Here is a 25,990-nt window from a genome sequence, read left to right on the forward strand (position 1 = left end):
AACAAAGATGTTGTCCGCCGAAAACTAAAATATAAATATTAAAAAATTCTCTCTCTCTCTCTCTCTCTCTCCCCCCCCCTCCTTAAAAAAAAAAAAAAAAACAATTAACCAAAAAAAGACAAGTTTAGGGGTGGGGCTGTAGCTCAGTGGTAGAATGCTTGCCTAGCACGTGTGAGGCACTAGGTTAGATTCTCAGCACCACTTAAAAATAAAAACAAACAAACAAAATAAAGGCACTGTGTCCATCAACAACTACCAAAAAAAAAAAAAAAAAAAAAAAAGACAAGTCTGGGTTGGGCTGTGGCTCAGTGGTAGAGTGATTGCCTACCATAAGTGAAGCACTGGGTTCGATCCTCAGCACCACACAAAAAAATGAATAAATAAAGTTGTTTAAAAACAAAAAGACGGGCTCAGGATGTGGCTCAAGCGGAAGCGCGCTTGCGGGGCATGCGTGAGGCGCTGGGTTCGATCCTCAGCACCACATACAAATAAAATAAAGATGTTGTGTCCACTGAAAACTAAAATAAATAATATATACAAAAAAAAAAAGACAAGTTTAAGTAGAAAATATTCAAGCTTTCGTGATGAAGAGCACAATTGGTGCAAAAATATGGTTAAGTGTCTATAACCTGGTAAACATTAACACACTCAGTTTTGCAATTCTAAGTGTTCTGAACTATTCAATGCTTGGAATAATTCCAGTTTAACTTTATAATGATTATTTCTGTCACTTTATGACCCTAGATGTAACTCATTATACAAAATGTAAACATCATTGTTGATGTTAATGCATAATAAACCAAAGTACTATGTATGAGCATGTTAAAAAGGTACACTAACAGTTGTCAAATCCCATAAAAGTAAAGATTTCATCCCTTATGGCACAACTACATTTATTTCTTCTTTTGCCTTTGTCAATTTTAAGTTTCAATATGAATGGATACAAAAGCGCTACATACCAGCTGTTAAGCATGAATTTACCATCATGCCAATCTGATTAACCTTCTGGTTATATTTTCTGCTACCTAGCTCTAAAACATTTGGATGTTCAAGACACATTTGAGACAGCTAACCTCAAGACCCAAGAATCTTAGCAGCAGCTTACCAAAATATTTGATCTTCCTAAAATACCCAATTACCTTACCTGCTACCTTAGATAGTACAGAGCACATAATAAACAACATGGTTAAAGGGCAAGCAAAGCCACTTGCTGACTATGAAGAAAAAGTTATCATTTCCTCAGCCACAGCAGTATGTAAACATGAGATAATTAGGTTAAAAAAAAAAAAGATGTGATTTTAATTGAAGGGGAAAAATATCTTTTTTTTTTTTTTTTTTTTTTTTTTTTTGGTGCTAGGGATTGAACCCAGAGCCTTGTATATGCGAGGCAAGCACTCTACCAACTGAGCTATATCTCCAGCTCCTGGAAGGGAAAAAATCTTTAGGAAACAAAATAATTAGAAGTTTCTCACATCTTATCTCTAGGCATTAGACAGAAGAATATAAAATAACCATTATTTTGCCACAAAGATGTAAGGGAGTTTAGAAAAATAGCTCATTGTAAGGGGTGGAAACATGAACCCTCAAATAAATTTAAATTATGGGCTTCAAAGTAAGGTTTATATAAAATTTTTATTTTGTACCGGCGATTGTAGTTGTTGATGGATACAATATCTTTATTTTATTTACTTATCTTTATGTGGTGCTAAGGATAGAACCCAGGGCCTCACACATGCTAAGCAAGTGCTCTACCACTGAGTTACATCCCCAGCCCTTGTGTTTTATTTTGAGACAGGGTCTTGATAAATTGCTTAGGGCCTCACAAAGTTGCTGAGATTGGCTTTGAACTCATGATCCTCCTGCCTCAGCCTCCCAAGACGATGGAGATACAGGCATGTGCCACCGCACCTGGCTTGTTTCTTATTTTATATTTTGGTCCTGGGGATTGAACCCAGGGGAGCTTTACAACTGAGCTTTACAACCAGTCCTTTTTATTCTGAGACAGGATCTAACTGAGTTGTTGAGGCTAGCTTTGAACCTGCTATCTTCCTTCCTCAGCCTCACAAGTCTTTAGACTCATAGGCATAGAATACCACATCTATATTCTTTGTAATATCCTTTATAAGGGCTAAGTGTTTTCTAAATTCTGTAAGCTACCTAGCAAATCAGTCAAACCAAAGGAAGAGACTGTGGGAGCCCTGATTTCAGCCAGGTGATCAGAAGTACAGGTCAAAATCTGTGTCTGCAACTGGCATCTGAATAGGAAGGTCAGTCCTGTGGAACTGAGCCCTTAACCTGTGGGATCTAACTCTCTCTAGGTATACTATCAGAATTGAACTAGATTAGAGGATACCCAGCCGGTGTCCACTGAAGAATCATCTGCAGAATTGGTGGTGGTAGGAAAAGCCCACACACATCTGGTGTCAGAAATGTTCAATGACTGTATTGAGAGTAAACAGTAGGAAAAAGCACTCGTGTTCCTTTATCCTTAGACTCAGAAAGAGATGATGTTGGGGAAGTAGGTCAGAAGAAGGAAAAGAAAACAATAATAAATGAATTCAGCAAAACTACCTTTTAAGAATTGTGTAGGGGCTGGGGGTGTACCTCAGTGGTAGAGTGTTTGCCTGGAATGCAGAGGGTCCTGTTTTCTGCAGAGGGTCCTGTTTTCAAAACCTAGTACTACCAAAAACAAAGAATAAAATAATAATATCTTGCCAGGCATAGTGGCACATACCTGTAATCCTAGCAACTCAAGAGGCCAAGATAGGAAGATTGTAAGTTTGAAGCCAGCCTTAGCAATTTAGCTGGGAATGTGGCTCAGTAAGCATGAACCAGATACCAAAGCAAAAAAGTATCTTAAAGGAGTAAAAATGTAATGCCTGTTTTTTTTTTTTTTTTTTTTTTTTTAAAGAGAGAGTGAGAGAGGAGAGAGAGAGAATTTTTTAATATTTATTTTTTAGTTCTCGGTGGACACAACATCTTTGTTGGTATGTGGTGCTGAGGATCGAACCCGGGCCACACGCATGCGAGGCGAGCGCGCTACCGCTTGAGCCACATCCCCAGCCCGTAATGCCTGTTTATACTTCCACATATTGTGGTTTAATTTGCCTGCAACGTTTTTAATATTTTTTGTAGTTGTACTTGGACACAATAACTTTATTTTATTTATTTATTTTTATGTGGTGCTAAGGATTGAACCCAGAACCTTGCATGTGCGAGATGATCATTCTACCACTGAACCATAACCCCAGCCCCTAGGTGTGGGAGGCCGACGTAGTTCGTGACCTTTATTTATTATTTTATTTATATGTGGCACTGAGAATCAAACCCAGTGCCTCACACACACTAGGCAAGCACTCTACCACTCAGCCATAATCCCAGCTCACATGAACCATATTTTATTGAATTTAAGATGCTCCATTATTTAGGTACTGGTAGGGGGAAAGAACCTTATTAGATCTTAAAATTTAAATGCATTCTGATTTCAAAGCTGTTAGGGTAAAAGATAAAAAATGTTTAAGAATCAATAAAATATGATAAATGGCAAAGCATTATAATTAAGCAATCAGGAAATTTTTTTTTTTTCCAGTGCCAGAGACCAAACCCAGGGCCTTGCACATGATAGGCAAGGGCTCTGCCACTGAGCTACATCCCTAGCCCAACCAGGAAATTTCTGCTACAAGCCATCTACCAATATTAAAAACTCAATCAAGTCAGATGCAGAAGGAAATACCTGTAGTTCCAACTACTCAGAAGACTGAGACAGGAGGATCACCTGAGCCCAGAAGTTCAAGGCCAGCCTAGAGAACATAGTGGGACCCAGTACTGAAAAATAAAAAGGCCAGGCACAGTGGCACAGGCCTGTAATCCCAGCCACTCAGAAGGCTGAGGCAGGAGGATCACAAGTTCAAAGCCAGCCTCAGCAATGGTGAGGGCCTAAGCAACTTAGTGAGGCCCTGTCCCTAAATAAAATACAAAATAGGGGTGGGGATGTGACTCAATGGTTAAGTGGCCCTGAATTCCATCTGAGGTACTGCCCTTCTCCCAAAAAAGAAAACAACAACAAAACAAACTTTCAGCCAACCCAACCATATGACTTTTTTCTTTCTTTCTTTCTTCTCTCTCTCTCTCTCTCTCTCTCTCTCTCTCTCTCTCTTTCTTGTAGTGCTGGGGATTGAACCCAGGTCCTTGTACATGCAAGGAAAGCACTCTACCAACTGAACTATATACCAAGCCCTCCATGACTCACTTTTAACATCAAATTACAACCTCAAAGATATAACTCTCGCTCTATGCAATACACAAAGATCAATATGTTGACTACAGAGGAATGACAATATTCAAATTTACCGATACTATACTAAAGCACTATCAAGAAAATGTACAAGGGGCTGGGGATGTGGCTCAAGCGGTAGCGCGCTCGCCTGGCATGCGTGCGGCCCGGGTTCGATCCTCAGCACCACGTACAAACAAGGATGTTGTGTCCGCCGAAGACTAAAAAATAAATATTAAAAAAAAATTCTCTCTGTCTGTCTCTCTCTCTCTCTCTCTCTCTCTCTCTCTGTCTCTCACTCTCTCTTTAAAATAAATAAATAAATAAACAAACAAAATAAAGGTATTTTGCCCATTTACCAAAAAAATTTAAAAATTAAAAAAATAAAAATAAAAAAAAGTAGCAAGCACAAGAATAAGAACAAGGAAGCAGGGGCTGAGGCTATAGCTCAGTGGTAGAGTGCTTGCCTGGCACATGTGAGGCACTGAGTTCAATCCCCAGCACCACATAAAAATAAATAAATAAAACAAAGGTACTGTTTCCATCTACAACTAAAAAAAAAAATTAAATAAAAATTAAAAAATAAAAAAAAGAACAAGGAAGTAAGTTCATATACATGCATGCACACACCCACATGCACACATATACACTCGTAAAAATCCAAAATAGTTTCATTATAGTCCACGATATCACGCATACACCTTTTTTTTTTTTTTTTTTTGGTACTGGGGATTAAAGCCAGGGAGCTTAACCATTGAGCCACATCCCCAATACATCTTATGTTTTATTTTGAAACAGGGTCTCACCAAGTCACTTAGGGCCTTGTTAAGTTGCTGAGACTGACTTTGAATTTGTAATCCTCCTGCCTCAGCCTCTAGAATTGCTGGGATTACAGGCATGCACCACCACACCCAACATGCACACTTGGTCTCAGTTAATAAATGTTCACACCAACTATAAAAACTGTGAAGTGCTATAAAAATGTAATATATATGTAAAGAGAACATAATAAAATATTTTCTTAACTGAAAGTGACACAAATTTAGATGGATTAGCCCATTTAAAAAGACTGCATGTACAATTTATGATAGTCTAAGACAAGAATCAGTAAACTTTTTCTGTAAAGGGGTAAACAACAGCAATTATATCAGGCTTTGCTGACCACATACAATCTCTGGGATCCTGTGGCAACTTCTTTTAATACTTGCCTCCAAAACCACACAAAAAAGTTGTTGTGGGCCAGATTTGGCCCATAAACTATAGTTTATCAACCTCTAGCCTAAGACAAAAATGGGCATAAAAGTGTGTTTCACAAAATAAGGTCTATTCTAGATTCTTTAAAAAAAAAAAGAAAGAAAGAAAATAATGCTTTAACATTGGAAGGCCAAGGAGAATCACAAGTTCAAGGCCAGCCTGGACAACTCAGTAAAACTATCTTAAAATAAAAGGGGCTGGGGATGAGCCAGGCACAGTGGTGCATGCCTGTAACACCAGCCACTAGGGAGGCTGAGACAGGAGGATCCAGAGTTCAAAGCCAGCCTCAGCAACAACACGGTGCTAAGGAATTCAATGAGACCCTGTCTCTAAATAAACTACAATATAGGGCTGGGAATGTGACTCAGTGGTCGAGTACCAAAGAGTTCAAACACTAGTACCCCCCAAAAAATATGGCTAGGGATGTAACTCAGAGATAGAGCATCCCTGGTTTCAATAATAATAATAATAATTATTATTATTATTATTTTCATTTGAAATATAATCTTCGACTAGGCTCTCTTTACTCATAATTAAGATCCTAAATTGAGTAGCTGAAGAATTATTTTAATTTTACTTCTTGGAGGAAACTACTTCCCTTGTATGTGAATTCTAACGAATTCTCATTTTAAAATATAGACACTGAGAATGAGATGCAGTGGCCCAGCCTCCTGGGTTGCTGGAATTACAGGTGTACACCACTACACCTGGCTCTCTATCATATTTTATACATAGTATCCCATCCACAAATCTACACTTCAAGATAAATACACACATACACACCAAAAAAAAAAAAAAAAAACCCTCAAAGGATCATACTATTCACCTTTGCCAACAGCAATCTAACCAGCCATCTATCCAGGCTATGACAACTATCAAAAAAGAGAAATTCGGGGTTATGGCTTAGTGGTAGAGCACTTGCCTCATACACTTGAGGCACTGGGTTTGATCCTCAGCACCACATAAGAATAAATAAATAAAATAAAATTATTGTGTCCACTTACAACTAAAAAAAATATTAAAAAAGAGAGAAATTTGACTGCACTAGTGAAAAACCTCAGCTAAGGCAACAGCTTTTATATTAATATTGCCCTAATAATATATGCTTACAAAAGGTAAAATAAAAGTATTGCTGAATCTTGTATAAAAGGAATTATCAGGAGTTACTGAAAGAAACTGAAAAACTAACATCCATTTAGAAGAATCCTATCACGATGGGCATATAAACCTTAGATGTTCTGACACAGAAACTTTTTCAAAGTTATATACCAGACTCTCACAAGTTCTTAAGTTATATCTATTTGGATAATTGATTTGGTAGGAAATTGTCAAGAAGTAGATTCTAGAAACAACTCTACAAGTTTAAAACAAGCCCTGATTATGAGGCCCAGAAAAGCAAAAGAAACAAGGTTAAAGGACTATAATTTGTAACAAGAATCCCAACTACAATAATGAAAATTATAAAAGAGGAAGAGTGAATATATGCTTTGCCTTAAGTATTCTGACTTCATACTAAAACAATGAAACAGCAATGACTTAGATTTGCTCCTCCTTTTTTTGTTGTTGTTGGAGGAGGAGACAAAACTCAGGGTTGTTTGAGGGTATTTTTTGGTTTGCTTTTATTTTTTAACTAATAAGACCTAAGAGTGAATTTGATCTCTTAAAAAAAAAAATACAACTGTTGACTATGTGAGCATGTTAATGACTCATGATTGATGAATGAGACTAAGACAATAAAGAAACAGAGCAAAATTGATCTCATTAAAGTAGGTAAAAGCTTTCTGTAGAACTCAGCCAATTAATGCCATATTTTACAGACACTGACTTGTCTGAACAATGTAATGCAGCACAGCCCATTTTATTTTTTAGCTTTGTAAGATTTCTTGTTCTACTAAGTTCAACATACTGTTGAGTGTGTTTTATGAGGACTAAATGTAAAATGTAAAAAAATCAGCAGATAGGCTGGGTAGAGCACATGCAAAAGGCCCTAGTTTCAATCTCCAACACTAAAACCGGAAAGAAATAGATAATGTCTACTATCAAAACATCGAGAGAAAAATAAAATAAAAAGAGAGCAATATAAGTTTTCTATTCAAAAAATCAAACATTAACAAGAATGGAAAACTAAAAAGAATTGTAAGTGAGGAGAACTAAGGAAGATCACAGTTTTTCCTATAAATCTGGCAACCCTCTTGACTTAAAAACTATGTACATGAATTACTTGAGTAAAAAAGGAGGGGAAGAGTAAATCCACTTGCCTGCTAGGACATATGGTATTGGTATGAATATAGGAGTGTTTTTGAAGACACATTCCCATTCTATTCTGCTGTGCTTCGGTACACACAAAATAAATCTGGTTTAGTGATACTGGTTTTGTTTTGTGTTTAATACCCCAAAATACAGCCAGGCGCAGTGGTGTACCCCGTAATCTTAGGGATTCAGCAGGTGGAGGCAGGAGGATCACAAGTCTGAGACCAGCCTGAATAACTTAGTGAGACCCTGTCACAAAATGAAATTAAAAAACAAAATAGGGCTGGGGATGTGTCTCAGCTGTCAAGTGCCCCTGAGTTCAATCCCAAGTAGCCCCCCCAAAAAAAGTGGTGGGGATACAGCTCAGTAGTAGAGCACCTGTTTACCATGCGTGAGCCTCTAATTCAAACCCAAGTACTGTTAAAACAAACAAATAAATAAACCCGAAACCCAATTTGCACAGATCTTGAGTCATTCTGTTAAAATAAGATTTAAGAAAAAAACTTTTAAAACAATGTTTTTCTCCAAGAGGCTATGGTTTTACAAAGCAATACTGAAACCTTTAACTAGATGAAAACAAGTAAATGTGTCCATGAAATTCTGCATTTAAGAGCCAGCTCTTAATCGTTTGTCTAGATAAATGGGCTGGGATCCTTGACAAGAAAGTTCAAGGTTGCACCAAGAATGTTGAGTACCAAAAACACACCAGCATTTGAGAACTTAAATGCATAAGTGTATTAAAACACAAAAGTTCTTCATTTCATGACCGTAGAGTAACTTTTCTAGGATAGGTGAATCCCATGTTACACACCATTTTTGAAAACAGAGTTCTTGGCTTGGAAGGCTGAGGCAGGAAGATTAAAGCCAGCCTCAGAAACTGAGTGAGGAACTAAGTAATTTAGCGAGACCCTGTCTCTAAATTAAAAAAAAAAAAAAAAAAAAGGACTGGGGATGTGGCCCAGTAGTTAAACGCCCTGGGTTCAATTCTTGGTACAAAAAAAAAAAAAAAAAAAAAAAAAAAAAAAACCTATAGAGGTCTAAATCCTAAAGGTTATTTATCAGGTATGAAAGATGATAAATCAAAGAACAAAATTTAAAATATGTGCTTAAAAGGCACAAAAACCTATTCCAGTGAGGCCTTTCTTGCCTACTAAGAAAATGGGTGATCCAAAGACTGGGTATGAAGAAAGCAACAGTTCTTCAAAGGAAGTTCTTGAGAATCACAAATCATCTTTAAAATGAATGTAAAGTATAACCACAGTGGCATGAACCTATTGTCCCATCTATTTAGGGAAGCCAAGACAGCAGAATTTTACGTGCAGGACCAACCTGGGCAACATTAGGAAGACTCTGTCTCAGAAAATAAAATAAGTCAGGTGCAGTGACACAAGCTTGAAATCCCACTGCCTCAGTAGACTGAGGCAGGAGGACTGAGAGTTCAAAGCTAACCTCAGTAATTCAGGGAGATCCTGTCTCAAGACAAAATTAAAAGGGGCCAGGCATGGTGGTGCACACCCGTAATTCCAGTGACTTGGGAGGCTGAAGCAGGAGGATCGCCAAGTTTGAGGCCAGCCTGGGCAACTTAGCAAGCAGATGTCTCAAAATTAAAAAAAAAAAAGGGGGGGGGGGGCTTTGGGTGTAGCTCAGTTCATGCTACGTTCAATTCTCAGTATGTGTGTGTGGCAGGGAGGCTACAGCTTTTAAATTCTTTTATTTTTAAAAAATATTTTTTAATTGTAGATGGACATGATATCTTTGTTTTTTATTTATTTATTTTTATTATTATTTTTTTTAATGTGGTGCTGAGGATTGAACCCAGTGCCTCAAACATGAGAGGCAAGCGCTCAACCACTGAGCTACAACCCCAGGCCCCTAAATTCTTTTTTAAAAAATTTTCTGACATAAAGCTGATGTGAACCTTTCCCCTTACTCTTCTTTTTTTTTTTTTTAAAGAGAGAGTGAGAGAGGAGAGAGAGAGAGAGAGAGAGAAAGAGAGAGAGAGAGAGAATTTTTAATATTTATTTTTTAGTTCTCGGCAGACACAACATCTTTGTTTGTATGTGGTGCTGAGGATCGAACCCGGGCCGCACGCATGCCAGGCGAGCGCGCTACCGCTTGAGCCACATCCCCAGCCCCTCCCCTTACTCTTCTTGATGAACATTTATATTTACCCTCTTCTTCAGCAACACTGCCAGTCTCTTACTGGTACCTTTCTCTTTGCCTTTCAACTGAAATAGATTTATTTTATTTTGTTTTTTGGTACGAGAGATTGAAACATGCTAAGCATATACCATACCACTGAGCTACAGTCCCCTCCCCAATGTGCTTAATCTTGAAAGAACTTTAGTTAACCAGATGCTCTCCCTTTGGATATTCTCTTCTCACCTTCTTTTCACTATCAAACTTCTCAAATAGGCTAATATAGTCTCAAACAGTCAATATCTGGGTTCTTAAAAAAAACAAAACAAAATGTTTTTCCAAAGAACCATGCTCTTTTCTTAGTCATTAACTTCAAGTGTGTCATTCTGTTTATTCTAGGGTTACTACTACCTACTTTTAAATTTCCCTCTCCTTGACTCCCACAACAAAAATTTCGCTTTTCTTGGCTTCCACAACTGAACGATTGTAAAGCTTCTTTTAACTCTCAATCACTCCTTCTGTTCCCTGCAATTCCCTCAACAAGGCTCTTTCCAACCCTTAATTGTGAGCATTCCCCAGGGCTCAGTCTTTGGAATCATACTTTTTATTTATACATTCTTTAAGAGGGCTCTACCATTTACATAACTCCAACCATAGCCCTTTTAAACTGAATGACTGTAAAATTTAGATTTAATTCAAGATTTGGTTCCAAATTTATATCCTCTTACTGGAAGTTGTTTGAAATGCCTGGCTGTCATTCAAAACTCAACACAAGCTAAGAATTATATATTTTTGGAAGTAGACTAACAGTTAAGCTTTGACTTCTTTTTCTTCACTTGGTGAAATTCTGTTTCTTCAGCTCAAGCATCATTTTCTCAGGAAAACATTTCCTGGCACTCCCATTAGCCAAATGTCCATGTACCTGTCTTTCTTGGCACTTATCCTAGCTATGATTTTCCATTTATTTTGCGATTCTTTAATGATCACCTCCTCCACTTGCTGGCATGCTCCCATGGCTTCTGGGAGCAGAGGTCAGGGGTAAGATAATCACCACCTTCCTAGCACCAACCATTAAGTTTCTGGCAGTGAACAAATAATATTTATCCAAAATCCATCAAACCAATAAGCAAAAGCATTCTAAACCATTTCTAGAAACGAGTCCAAATAAGTCCTGCCTGCATCTCTACTGCTTCTAATCTGCTACAGCCCCAGTCTTTACACTTTCAGATTTTATCAGTGACTCACTCGATTATCGCCTTCAGGTTTTCTTCAATACATATTTGCAAAGTAATTTCTTTAACTATTTTATTATGACATTTTCCTAACCAAAAAAAGTCTTTAGATGCTTCCCACTTTCCTCAAAAAACAAATCTAAGCTACTACAGACTTTTCACTAAAGGATTCAACTTGCCACGTACAATAATCTCAGCAAGCCAGGCATGGTGTTGCACACTTGTAATCCCAGTGACTTGGGAGGCTGAGGCAGGAGGATCACAAGCTCAAAGCCAACCTCAGAAACTTGGCAATGCCCTAAGCAATTGGGTGAGACCTTGTCTCAAAATAAAAAAATAAAAAGGGCTGGGGATATGGCTCAATGGTCCTAGGTTCAAATTCTAGAACCAAAAAAGAAAAGGAAAAAAAAAATACATCTAAACTAAAAAGGCCAATTGAGCTGGATGAGGTCTCAGCTATTCCAGAGACTGAGGTGGGAAGATCACTGACAGGTCTAGACAAATAAGAGCCCTTACCTCAAAAAACCTAAACAAGGGCTGGGCACAGTGGTGTACCAGTGTAATTCCAGTGGCTCAGAGGCTGAGGCAGAGGATCAAGAGTTCAAAGGCAGGGGCTGGGGATATAGCTCAGTTGGTAGAGTGCTTGCCTCGCATGCACAAGGCCTTGGGTTCAATCCTCAGCACCCCCGCCCCCCCCCCAAAAAAAAAAAGAATTCAAAGCCAGCCTCAGCAAAAGCAAGGCACTAATCAACTCAGTGAGACCCTGTTTCTAAATGAAATACAAAAATCAGGCTGGGGATATGGCTCATTGGTAGATTGCCCCTGACTTCAATCCCTGGTATTCTGCCTACCTCCGCCCCAAAGAAAGGTAAAAGAGGGTCCAGTACAGTGAGTGGTGCATGCTTATAATTCCAGTGATTTGGGAGGCTGAAGCAGGAGAATCCATGTTCAAAGCCAGCCTCAGCAACTTAGTGAGACTGTCTCAAAATAAAAAAAGCTCAGGGAACATAGTTCAGTGGTAAAGTAGAGTACCCCTATGTTTAATCACCAGTACTGAAGGGGGGGGGGGAAGGAATTAGCAAGGACTCTAAATGTTCTGTTTTTATCTCCAGTGTTACATTAAATCCAGAAGCATTAGGCAATGTGCCCAAAATTAAAACTATGGAGAAAGGGTATAAGAACGACGTAGTGAAATGAATATGGAGCCTGTCTTACAATGGTACTGAAAAACCATCCTGGATATATAAGTTTAAAGAAAATGTACAGGCCAAGGCCTAGAAACCAAGTCAAATGGCAAAGGCAATCCCAGCAAGAAGTCTTTGTAGTTATAGCTGGCCCTGGAGGAGCACACCTGTAATTCCACAACTGGGGAGGGTAAGGCAGGAGGATTTCGAGTTCAAAGCCAGCCTCACCAACTAAGCAACTTAGTAAGACCCCAGCTCAAAAATTAAAATACAAAAGGGTTGGGGATGTGGTTCAGTGGTTAAACACCCTGGGTATCCAAAAATAATAATAAGTAAAAAATCTCTATAGTTAAGTTTTACCTTAACATAGGAATAGTTCTTACAAATTATCTAAAATAAATTTTTAAATACTTTCTAATAAACTGCCCCAAATCTTAAGCAAAGGAGCCAAAATTCTTTCTTCCAGTTTGGGACAGTGGTACACACCAGTAATCCCAGCTATTTGGGAAGCTGAGGCAGGAGGACTGCAAGTTGGAGGCCAGCCTTAACAATTTAGTTAGGTTCTAAGAAATTTTGCAGAACCAAAGGGCTGGGGACATGGCTCAGTAGTTAAGAGCCCCTGAGTTCAATCTCCAGTACCCACCCCACCCCACCCCCCCAAAAAAAAAACAGAAGGAAAAAAAGAGAAGAATTGTTTTTTCTCTTTTTGAGGTGCTGGGGATCAAAGCCCAGGGCCTTGCACATCTCAGGCAAGCACTCTATCACTGAGTCATCCCCAGCATGTTTGTTTTTTTTTTCCTCCCACAGGCTGGGGATTGTTTTGTTTTTGTTTTTGCAGTTCTGGGGATCCAATGTAGGGCTTCATGCATGTTAGGCAAGTGCTATACCAATGAGCTATCTCCCCAGCCCCCAGCTACGGGGTGAACCCAGGGGGCCTTGTGTATGCTAGAGTAAAAAATGTCTTGATATGACAAATCAAAGAGGGACACATGAACTTGATCTAACTTGTCCAAGAAAACTGACAGAGCTTGTTAGAGTTCTCACTTGGAGTATATCATCTGTGCCATGTGAAGAGTTCTAATGAGAGGCTGGGGATGTGGTTCAAGTGGTAGCGCGCTCGCCCGGCATACATGCGGCCCGGGTTCGATCCTCAGCACCACATACCAACAAAGATGTTGTGTCCGCCAAAAAACTAAAAAATAAATATTAAACAATTCAAAAAAAAAAAAAAAAGAGTTCTAATGAAGTGTGGTAAGAACAGAACTAATCACCTCAGTTTTTAAGAACAAGTGGTTAAATAGGTGAAGAGTATGTGGATTCCACCTTGATGGGGCGAGGGGGGCAGTGATAAGGGCTTAAAAAAAGGAGCAGTGCTTCTTGACTCCCTTTCCTGCTTGAAAGCAGAAGACTCCAAAGTCCTAGGAAATGAACAGAATTGCAAAATGGGAGAATCAGGGTCTCTGGATCACCAGGTGGTGGACAATCTCCCATAACTTCTTGTGTTAAGTCATTGATATTTTGGGGTTATGGAAGTTGATCTTGCCCTAAATGATAATAAATTGAACAGAAACATTTTATCCTGTATGTTGGCAAAAGGGTTTAGCTCAGAGTTATAAAACAAGTCGACCTTTTTAATTTTTATTTTTTATATATTTTTTAGTTGTTGATGGATCTTTTTTTTATTTATTGATATGTGGTGCTGATATGTGGTGCTGAGAATCGAACCCAGCACCTCACACATGCAAGGCAAACGCTCTACCACTGAGCCACGACCCCAGCCCAAGTTAACCGTTTTGACACAAAATTATACCTATACAACTCTCATGCTAAAAGTAGCTTTCTCAAAGTTGGGCATTAGAAAACAGACTTTAATTTTTTTAAAAAATTAAATATATATAAAATGTGTAGCCAGGCAGAGTGGTGCATGCCTGTAATCCCTGCAGCTTAGGAGGCTGAGGCAGGAGGATCACAAGTTCAAAGCCAGCATCAGCAATTTAGCAAGGCACTTAGCAACTAAGTGAGACCCTGTTTCTAAATATAATATTAAAAAAAGGGCTAGGGATGTGTTTCAGTGGTTAAGCCCCCCCTGGGTTCAATCTTATCCTGTTTCTAAATATAATATTTTCTTTAGAAGTTTTTTTTTTTTAAAGATAGAGTGAGAGAGGGACAGAGAGAGAGTTTTTCAATATTTATTTTTTAGTTATTGGTGGACACAACATCTTTTGTTTTGTATGTGGTGCTGAGGATTGAACCCCGGGCCGCACGCATGCCAGGCGAGCGCGCTACCGCTTGAGCCACATCCCCAACCTCTAAATATAATATTATTGCCAGAGATTGAACCCAGAGGCACTTAACCACTAAGTCACATCCCCAGTACTTTTTTTTTTTTTTTTTAATTTTGAGACAAGGTCTCACTAAGTTGCTTAGGGTCTTGCTAAATTGCTGAGGCTGGTTTTGAATTCATGATCCTCCTGCCTCAGCCTCCTGAGTTGCTGGGATTACGGGCATGAGCCACCATGCCTGGCTCTATTTCAGATACACTTTCAAATTGAAAGCAAAATATAAAATAGTATAAATTCCTGAAACTTCTTATAATGATTAAAAAACAACTGCCAGACATACTAAAAGCTTTTATCTATACTTAAAATAAACAGGTTGTAATAAATCTACCAGTCTTAGTGTGAAATTATAGAATTTCAACTATTTCAAAACTACCTATGTTGCCTAATTACCTCTGAAAGGTTGACATATTGAAAATATTTTGCACTGTCCTTCATGTGTGACTAAGTTAATATTTATACTCCAATATTATAGGCTATTTCATAGGCTAGAGAAAATTTCCAACCTTAGCAATAAAAGAACAAAAGTCCTTACATACTACTTTCCCTCTGAAAAGCCGTCTCCGAAAACTTAATTTTTGTATTTATCTGATTTTACACAGGTTTTAAAACAATACAATCAATGCCTTTTATTTCCAAGCTGATAGCACAGCTGTTTTTAGTCATTCCATTTTACAGAGGGAGGATGTGTTTTAAGTAATAGAATCTCCAAAAGACAAAAACTTTAATTTTTTAAATTAAAAAAACTATTTTTTTCCAGCTTACATGTAAGAATGGAGTTTTCCATTGATAGGCAATATATTCCAAATTTAGACATACTTTGAGCCAAAAGAACTAAAGAATGTTTGGCAGAATGGAAATTCTTTTTTTTATTTTAGTTGCCAATGAACACAATATCCTTACTCACTTATTTTTATGTGGTGCTGAGGATTGAACCTAGTGCCTCACAAGTGTGAGGGCGGGCGCTCTACTGCTAAGCTACAGCCCCAGCCCCAGAATGGAAATTCTTTACCCAGAGTATTTACCTGTTTGAATTCATAACTTCAACATGTATATATTTAAAAGACTACACAATGTTCTTGACCTTACCCCACAGTTTTCATGCAGGAGCTTTGGAAGGATTATAAAAAATGTGTGGAACATTACATTTATTTCACTTTTCTCCTAAGACAGTGAACAATTGGACAATTGTTCTGAAACAATTTCATCTGTAGCAACAAAGAGGAAAGGGAATGGAAAGGCCATTTACAGATAAGAAAATTGAAGGCTTAAAAGATTAATCTGTCCAAGGTCACTCACTGGAAGGTAAGTGAGCTAAGATTTGAATTCAGGACTCTATAGCTATATATAACTCCAATGCCCATTCTGTTCTTCAACTTACTATACTGCCTTTCCTCTTATCACAAACTCCATATGACTATAGGACCTTATCATCCATCCATCCATCCACCCACCCACCCACCTATCTATCTATCTGTCGGTATTTGGGATTGAACTCGGGCACTCACCACTGAACCACATTCCCAGCCCTATTTTGCATTTTATTTAGAGTCTCACTGAGTTGCTTAGTGCCTCACTGTTACTGAGGCTGGCTTTGAACTCACAATCCTCCTGTCTCAGTCTCTGGAGCCGCTGGAATTACAGGCGTGGCCACATTGATTGGTTCTTCTGTTTATTTTTACTTCATATATAACGATGTATACTCAATAGATTACACTAATTAACATGTGGCAGATTTTGTTCATTATTAAAACTTTCCATTACATCCTCTTCTGCATCCTTAAAATAATTGTCCACTTCATGTTGTTTTCCACAGTACAAGGCTGATCTAGCCAACATAAGAACTCTGTTAAGTGATCTGCAGGCTGACTTTTTTTTTTTTTTTAAGTTGTAGATGGACACAATACCTTTATTTTATTTATTTATTTTTATGTGGTGCTGAGGATTAAACCCAGGGCCTCATACATGTGAGGCAAGCGCTCTGCCACTGAGCCACAATCTCATCTCTGCAGGATAACTGTTTTGTTTTTTTGGTGCTGGAGATTGAACCCAGGGCCTTGCACACAACAGGCAAGTGATCTACCCCTGAGCAACACTTAGGTATTATTTTTTAGTTGAAACTTAAATTACAAATGAAACCTCACTAGATAAGTACATTCTTTAAACCTAATTTCTTCTGATTTCATTTTTTTCTACTTGTATTTTAATTGACTTAGAATTTATATTATAGCATTTGACAGAAATGAGAAAAAATTTTAAAAGAAGACAAATAGGGTGGGGGGATAAGCTCAGTAGTAAGTGCTTGCCTAACATGTGCAAGGCCCTGGAACTGATCCCCAGCACAAAGGGGGGGGGGGGGGGAGCCAGGCATGGCAGTACATGCCTACAACCTCAGAAATTTAAGAGGCTGAGGCGGGAGGCTCTTAAATTCAAGGCCATCTTTGGGCAATTTAGTGAGACCCTGTCACGAAATAAAAAATTAAAAGGGTTAGGGATGTAGCCCAGTGGTAAAGTACCCCTGCTTTAATCCTCAGTAAGAGTAAAAAAAAAAAAAAAAAAAAAGAGAGAGAAAGAGAAAGAAAAATAAGTTCAAAAAATGAAAAAGAATTTGGGATGGGGGATGGGGGTAAAAAAGATGGTGGAATGAGATGGATATTATTACCCTAAGTACATGTTCACAAATGGTGTGAATATACTTTGTATACAACCAGAGATATGAAAAATTGTGCTATACATGTGTAATATGAATTGTAATGCACTCTGTCATATATAACAAATTAGAATAAAAAAATTTTTAAAAATGAAAAAAGAATTTATATCCATATTCTCCTCTTAATTTTTCTCATGTATCATTTCACTTCACTGTTTATCTTGCTTACAATTTTAAATATAAATCACATTTATTATTTTTTATCAGGAACACAAAAATATTTTAAGAGTCTATTTTCTTTTAATATTTTTTAGTTGTTGATGGACCTTTATTTTATTCATTTATTTATATACAGTGCTGAGAATCGAACCCAGTGTCTCACACATGCTAGGCAAGCACTCTACACTGAGTCACAACCCCAACTCTTGTTCTATTTTCTTTTTAATATATTTTTTTAGTTGTGGGTGGACACAATATCTTTATTTATTTATTTTTATTTTTATATGGTGCTGAGGATTGAACCCAGTGCCTCACGCTAGGCAAGCGCTCTGCCACTGAGCTACAACCCCAACCTTAAGAGTCTGTTCCATTTTACAAGTGTATAGTTCCAAGAATTTAGGTCAGCCCCCATTTTCACTGATTGTCCTGATAAAGAGTTACAAGTGCTATTTAAATCTCCAGTGGGAGAATTTACAGGTACTGTAAATACCACACATTCATCTAACTCAGTAAAATTATTAAAGCTGAATGAAAACAGATGCTTGGTTCTTTTCATTCATTGTTTTTAGATTCCAGTCCACACTTCTTGTTTCTCCACACTCTATTTTAATGCAGATAAGAGAGTACTGGCACTGTTCTGAGGGCCATTACTTGAGATTCTTCCTTAAGTTTCAAATTTATCTAACTCAACCAAAGGAAGTCAAAGGAATCACTTACTGACTTCCAGTTTTATCAGAGTACCTTTCCTCTCAAGTTGAAGAAGTTAAATCACTCCTTACAGTTCATTGATTAGGCATGCTGAATGTGTGATCCATCCATTAACAAGATTAAGAGGCATTTAAAAGTGACTAAATTAAGAATTTTGTTATATGAAACACAGACTTAAGAAGAATGAAAAACTGGGCACATCCTTTTTCTAATCCTCTCAATTGTATTCCCTATATATGCACAAAGATTTAATTTATCCTTCCAGATAGTACTTATTACTTTACAATTTACATTATGGTTTTTAGAAAGGTATCATTTTCGTCAAGACAGTTTTGTTCAATAGAAGCAGACTGCAAGAAATATATGTAACTTTGTTTTCTAGTGGTCACATTTTTTAAAAAGCAAAATTCATTTTAATAATGACTTTTAGCTGAGCCTGGAGGCATATGCTTGTAATCCCAGCTACTGTGGAGGCTGAAGTAGGAGAATGGAAAGTCAGGGGATAGCACCAACAATTTAGCAAGACCTTCTCTTAAAATAAAAAATAAAAAATAAAAAAGGACTGGATACAGATTAGTAGTAAAGTACCCTTGGGTTCAGTACCCAGTATTGGGGGAAAAAAGTATTTCAACATATCCAAAATATCTAAATTACCATTTAAACATGTAATCAATATAAAAGTTGGTATTATTTTCATTCTTTTGCACTGTCTTCTAAATGAAGGTATCTTACACTTTTTTAATATATATATATTTTTTAGTTGGACACAATATCTTTATTTATTTATTTATTTTTATGTGGTGCTGAGGATCGAACCCAGGGCCTCGCATGTGCTAGGCAAGGGCTCTACCGCTGAACCACAACCCCAGCCCCAGAAGTGTATCTTATACTTATAGCACATCTCAATTCAAACTAGCCATGTTTCCGCTGCTCAATAGTTACAAATGCCTGTTGACCCCCACAACAGATAGGACAGTCCGAGATTATAAATGCCATGGGGTTAGAGATGAGAGAACTATCTTACATTTGGATTGACTTTTTTGAGGCAAGGTACTTAACCTCAATTTCTTCATTTAAAAAATAATAATAGGGCTGGGGATGTGGCTCAAGCGGTAGCGCGCTCGCCTGGCATGCGTGAGGCCAGGGTTCGATCCTCAGCACCACATACAAAGATGTTGTGTCCGCCGATAACTAAAAAAATAAATATTAAAATTCTAAAATAATAATAATAATAATAATAATAATAATAATAAACAAGGCACAGTGGTGCATACCTATAATCCCAGAGACAAGGATCACAAATTGGATGGAGGTCAGCCTCAGCAATCTAATAAGACCCTCAGCAACTCAGCAAAACAGTATCTCAAAATAAAAAATAAAAAGGACTGGGAATGTAGCTCAGTGGTAAAGTGCCCCTGGGTTCAATCCCCCGTACCAAAGCAAAACACAGTAAAAAAAGTAATAATAAACTCAAAAAACTTAACCAAAAAAACCAAATAACCCCATCAATAAATGGGCTAAGGAACTGAATAGACACTAAGGAACTGTATAGACACTTCTCAGAAAATGATATGCAATCGATGAACAAATATATGAAAAAATGTTCAACATCTCTAGCAATTAGAGAAATGCAAATGAAAACTACTCTAAGATTTCATCTCACTCCATCAGAATGGTAGCTATTAAGAATACAAAGCGTTGGCAAGGATTAGGGAAAAAAGTACACTCCTACATTGCTGGTGGGACTGCAAATTGGTGCAGCCAATCTAGAAAGCAGTATGGAGATTCCTTGGGAAACCTGGGATGGAACCACCATTTGACCCAGCTATCCTACTCCTCAGTTTGTACCCAAAGAACTTAAAAACAGCATGTAAGTGACACAGCCACATCAATGTTTATAGCAGCACAATTCACAATAGCTAAACTGTGGAACCAACCTAGATACACTTCAGTAGATGAATGGATAAAGAAACTGAAGCATATATGCACAATGGAATATTACTCATTTGTGGATGCTGATCGATAATGGAGGTGAGAGGGGAAGCATGGGAGGAATGGAGGAACTTTGGATAGGGCAAAGGGGAGGGAGGGGTAGGAAGGGAAAATGTGTACTACGAATTGAAATGTATTCTGCTGTCATGTATAACAAATTAGAATATATAAATTTATTTTTTCTTAAAAAAGTAATAAAGGGGGGGCTGGGGATGTGGCTCAAGTGGTAGCGCGCTCGCCTGGCATGCGTGCGGCCCGGGTTCGATCCTCAGCACCACATACCAACAAAGATGTTGTGTCCGCCGAGAACTAAAAAATAATAAATATTAAAAAATTCTCTCTCTCTCTCTCTCTTTAAAAAAAAAAAAGTAATAAAGGGATGTAGTTCAGCAGTAGAGAGCTTGCCAAGTGTGCCAGGCTCTGGTTGGATTCCTACTATTGCTAAAAATAATGATGATGATGATGATGATGATGATACCTGTATAATTCCAGTTACTCTGGAAGCTAAGGCAGGACAATCACAAATTCACAGATAGCCTAGGCAACTTAGAAAGACTCTGTCAAAAAAAAAAAAAAATCTAAAAAAAGAGCTGGGTATGTACTTCAGTGGTAGAGTGTTGCTTAGCATGAGGGAATCCTTGAGTTCAATCCCTACTACTACTCAGATGTTTTTAACCTTTCACTACACTATGTATATATACATGAGATAGTGCACTACATGATCTCTATTATCCCATTTAATACTCTTAGTACTTTGAGGTTGGTAGTAGTCTGTCTCCCTTCCTTCCTTAAGATTGAACCCCAGGTGCTCTACTACTCTGCTACATCCCCAGCCCTTTTTTATTTTGAGATAGAGTCTCACCTATTTGCCTAAGATGGCCTTGAACTTGTGATTCTTCTGCCTCAGCCTCCCAAGTGGCTGGGATTACAGGTGTGTACCACCATCCCAGGATGGACAGTATAATTAATTTAGATTAAAAATAGGCTCAGAAAGATAAAGTAACTTTTTTACATTACATTGTAAGTGGTGGAACTAGTATTCAGCAAGCCCTTTTTGACTTGGGAGGCTGAGGCAGGAGGATACCAAATTCAAAGCTAGCCTCAGCAACTTAGCTAGCAAGGCCCTAAGCAACTTAGTGAGACCCTATCTCAAAATAAAAAATAAAAAGGGCTGGGGATGTAGCTCAGTGGTTAAGTGGCCCTGGGTTCAATACCCAGTACCCTCCCCCCAAAAAAGAAAATCCCAGAAAACATATTCCATTCATTTATCTTCAAATGTGCCCAGTTGTTATTGTTTTTTTTTTTTTAAAGAGAGAGTGAGAGAGGGGAGAGAGAGAGAATTTTTAATATTTATTTTTTAGTTCTCGGTGGACACAACATCTTTGTTGGTATGTGGTGCTGAGGATCGAACCCGGGCCGCACGCATGCCAGGCGAGCGCGCTACTGCTTGAGCCACATCCCCAGCCCCTGTTTTTTTTTGTTTTTCTTTTTTTGTTTTGTTTTGTTTTGTGGTGCTGGGGATTGAACCCAGAGCCTTGTGTATTCGAGCTAGGCAAGCACTCTACCAACTGAGCTATATCCCCAGCCCTGGACTCAATCAATTCTTAAACTAAGTGGAAAGAAATTTCCTTTTGCTTTCCTTAGTAACTCCACTTCCTAAAGAATATACACAGGATTCATGTTACTCTTCTTTTAATATTTCTATATATAAAATTAGAGGAAAATTCATTAAATTGGAAATTTAGCTCCCTCACTCCAACAAAAATAGCCTATCTCCAATTTGCATGACATCTTTCTTCCTCTGAAGCATAAAACCACATCCATTAGTTTACTCATCCTCAATCAGTCGACAATGTTTCCTGATCCCAGCACTGAATTAGGTAGCCTGGAAAGTTACAAAGATGATACAGGATCTCATTTATATATATTATATCCACAAAGTAAGAAAAATATAGTTATTAAAATTATATCCTTGCTGGGAATCTTAGTCAATGGAAGAGCTGGGACTAAATTTTCAGGCCAGTCTAGGTGTCTTTATATATGAACAAGTGAAAGAAAAATAGTACCTACTAAATTAAGCAGACATCAAAATTAGACAAATCTAAGTAATTTGTGGATGATGCATGCCTCTACACCCTTCTACACACGACAAAGGACCATTGCTCCTATAAGTGGTGGTTTCCACATGTCCTTAACGCATACAAAGAGACATGCACTCCTTAAATGGGCTACTTTTTGCCACTGTCCCTAAAAACATCCTGTTTCTGCCACAATCCACTAGCAATGTGTTTGGTCCCCAACATAAGGTTCCTGTTTGAGGAGCCTATACCTATTATCTACCTTCAAAGTCCAAATAAAAGGCAAGCACTCCAACTCAGGAATTTGAGGCAGGAGAATCTCCTGAACCAGCCTGGGAAATTTAGTCAGAAACTCTTAAAAATAATAATAATAATAATAAAGGACTGGGAATATGGCTCAGAGGTAGAGGACCTCTGGGTTCAATACCCAGTACCACAAAACAACAATAAAAAAAGACCAAGAATCTTAGCTGTAACTACTAGAGGAACAATTAAAGAATAAAATTAAAGAATAACTGTTCCTCTAATCTTCAAGCTATAGATAAGAAGTCATGTAAGAGTCCACATTTCTGGTAACTCTGGAAACTGTTTCCTGATTACGTATATGCCTTTTCTTTTTTTGGTACTGGGAATTAAATCCAGAGGTGCTCTACCACTGAACTATATTCACATCCCTTTTTATTTTTAATTTTGAGACAGTGTCTCACTAAGTTGCTCAAGATCTCACTAAATTGCTGAAGCTGGCCTCCAACTTGATATCCTTCTGCTTTACCTCCCAAGTTGTTACAGCTGTGCCACTGCACCCAGTTATGTATGTATTTGCATCTTCTGAATTACTTTTATATATAACACTAGAGCAAATATCACAGTGGTAAGAAGTAGAAAATTGCCAACGGTAGCAAATTTCTACAAACCAGTCATTTTCCCCAAGACTATTCCCTTAAATAATTGTGATGATACAATATGCCAAATAAAACAATATCAAGGGGGGTGGGGTTTGGCTGGGTGGTAGAGCACTTGCCTAGCATGTGTGAGGCACTGGGTTCAATTCTCAGCACTGAATATAAATGAATGAATAAAATAAAGGTCCATCAATGTCTTAAAAAAAAAAATAACAAGGGGCTGGGGTTGAGGCTCAGCAGTAGAGCGCTTGCCTCGCATGTGCAAGGCACTGGGTTCAATCCTCAGCACCATATAAAAGTAAATAAATAGAATAAAGGTATTGTTTCCAACTACAACTAAGAAAAAATTTTTAAAAAAAGTATCAATCAACAGCTTCATTCTACTTGCCAAAATTTTGAAAGTAATTCTGTGTACCTACACCTTTGGAAAAAGTATTTCACAGTGGAAGAACTCTTGCCTAGCATGTGCAAGGCAAAACTCTGGAGTCAATTCCTAGTATTAAAAAAAAAAAAAATTGAGGGGAAGGGAGGGGAGGGGAGGGGGGATAGTAGAGGATAGGAAAGGCAACAGAATACAACAGACACTAGTATGGCAATATGTAAAACAGTGGATGTGTAACCAATGTGATTCTGCAATCTGTATACGGGGTAAAAATGGGAGTTCATAACCCACTTGAATCAAATGTATGAAATATGATATGTCAAGAACTATGTAATGTTTTGAACAACCAATAATAAAAATTTTTTTTAAATTGTTTTCTACCAGATTGCCTTCCAAACTTTAACTAAGAATTGTCAAACTGTGCACTTAGAAGCACTATTAAATCTAGAGAAAAATTATCAATGTCTCTTAACTGAATCACACAGCAAGCAATATCAAAGCCAAATCTAATTAAGAGGTATTATTAAAATTACATTCAAGCCGGGCATGATGGTGCATGCCTATAATCCCAGAGAATGGGAAGGCTGAGGTAGGAGGATCACAAGTTCGAGGCCAGCCTCAGCAACCTAGAGAGGTCTTAAGCAACTTAAGCAGAGCCTGTCTCAAAAAATAAAAAAGGCTGGGGATGTAGCTCAGTGATAAAGCGCCCCTAGATAATGAGAGTGACCCTAGATACAGAGTGAGAGAGAGGGGGCTAGAGGGAGGGGGGGGGATAGAAGAGGGGGAGAGGAAGAGAGAAATTATATTCGGACCTCTAAAGGCCCAATCACAAACATTTATTACAGCTTCAAATGCTGCCTCAACTTTTTAAGCTTTAGGTCTCCTAGTCACCTGGCAAAATAGCTCTACAAATTTACCAAAGAATTGGAAGAAAAAAAAAAGAATACATTAGTTTCAACACCAAATAAATAATACAAATTTGCGAATTACAAAAGAATAGGGTAAAGACAGTAAATTCTGCTGCTGAGTGCAACACACACCAGAACAGAACCTGTGTTACCTAACGAAACATTACCTACTGCTCATAAAGCAGGTCGGTCTTTAACTTAAACTTAAGTACGCCAACCATTTTTCATGTTTAAATGGATTGTTACAAATTGTCCAGGTCAAGACTGATGGCAAAATCCCAAATTGGTTTTCGGCGAAGAGCCACTCTACATAGAGCATCACACAAAAGACAGGAGCAAACAGGAACACGTTCTGGGCCTTCGTGAATTGCGGCCAGGAACCGAGGTCTTCGGCCGAGACCTCACAACAAGGAGAGAAGGAATGAAGGCCGGGGAAGGAAGGAAGGGGTAGGGGTGGGGGTGGGGGTGGGGTCCACTTCCCTGAAAGCGCCGCGGAGCGAGTGCAGCAGCACTAAGGAAGCAGCAGACCGGCATCGGCGGCTTCCAGGCCAGCTACACCCTTGGGCCCACACCAGGCCTATCCCTCTCAGCCCGGTCCGCTTCCTCACCTCCCTCACGTCCTGCAGACATTCGAGCACCGCCAGGTTGTTGCTCCAGGTGTGCTTGGGGCACACACGGGTCACGTCCTCCCTGCAGGACTCTTCCTCCGCCAGTTTCCAGCCCCCGCCAGCCCCGCCGGGCCCCGCTCCGCCCCGACGGGCTGGAGGCCCACCCGCGGGGAAAGGCTGCTGAGGCTGCTGCTGCTGCTGCTGCTGTTGCTGTTGCTGCTGTTGCTGTTGCTGTTGCTGTTGCTGCTGCTGCTGCTGGAGCTGCGATGACTGAGGCAACTGGGGCGGCTGCTGACCTACCGGGCCGCCGCCTGCAGCCTGCCCTAGGAAAGGCACAAAGTTGGCGGCCAGGCCTTGGCCTTGGTTGTGGCCGCCCTGGCCAGTGAGTTTCTGGGCCCCGGCTGCCGCTAGCAGCAGCAGCTGCAGCGCCGCCGACAAGCGGAACATCCTCCGTACACGTCCACACGCCGCCATCTTGGGTCCGCGGCGAGCTCGACGCACTCGCCGGCGCCGCGTATTTAAATGAGGGGCGGAGCTTCGGGCGTGGGCCGGCGTGGCCCGGACGAGCCCCTCCCCTGCCGGCTCCGAGCCGCGACCCGGGAGCGGGGCGATTGAGTAGGGCGTGCTTCTCGTGGCCCACCTAGTGGGTCGGAAGCGGCGCTCCTTACCCAGAGAGGAGCTGGAGGTTTTTAGGAAGCCTGGCTGTGGGCGACACGGTCTGCTTTCCTTGGTTATTGTCACAGAAAAATACCAAAGGAGTTAGAGAGTTGCCACAACCAAGATGGCCGATGGAATACGTCGCTGGTTCAATGACTTGGGTAAAAGAAAAACTTTATGTGTGAACAGGTAAACTTTACACGACCAGGTGTATT

The 25,990-nt window shown here is 39.1% G+C and overlaps 1 protein-coding gene across 1 annotated transcript in view; it reads right to left on the reverse strand.

Moving 5' to 3' along the window:
- GLG1 (golgi glycoprotein 1) overlaps positions 1 to 25,618 on the reverse strand; it is a 121,806-nt gene extending 96,188 nt beyond the window's left edge. The window contains exon 1 of the mRNA XM_081275015.1: positions 25,119 to 25,618. Coding sequence (XP_081131141.1) covers positions 25,119 to 25,592 — 474 coding nt within the window. The 5' untranslated portion in view covers positions 25,593 to 25,618. The remainder of the gene's footprint in view (positions 1 to 25,118) is intronic.
- Positions 25,619 to 25,990: the final 372 nt, after the last annotated feature.

This window comes from Spermophilus citellus, assembly GCF_964194105.1.
Source record: "Spermophilus citellus genome assembly, chromosome: 18".
NCBI lineage: Eukaryota > Metazoa > Chordata > Mammalia > Rodentia > Sciuridae > Spermophilus > Spermophilus citellus.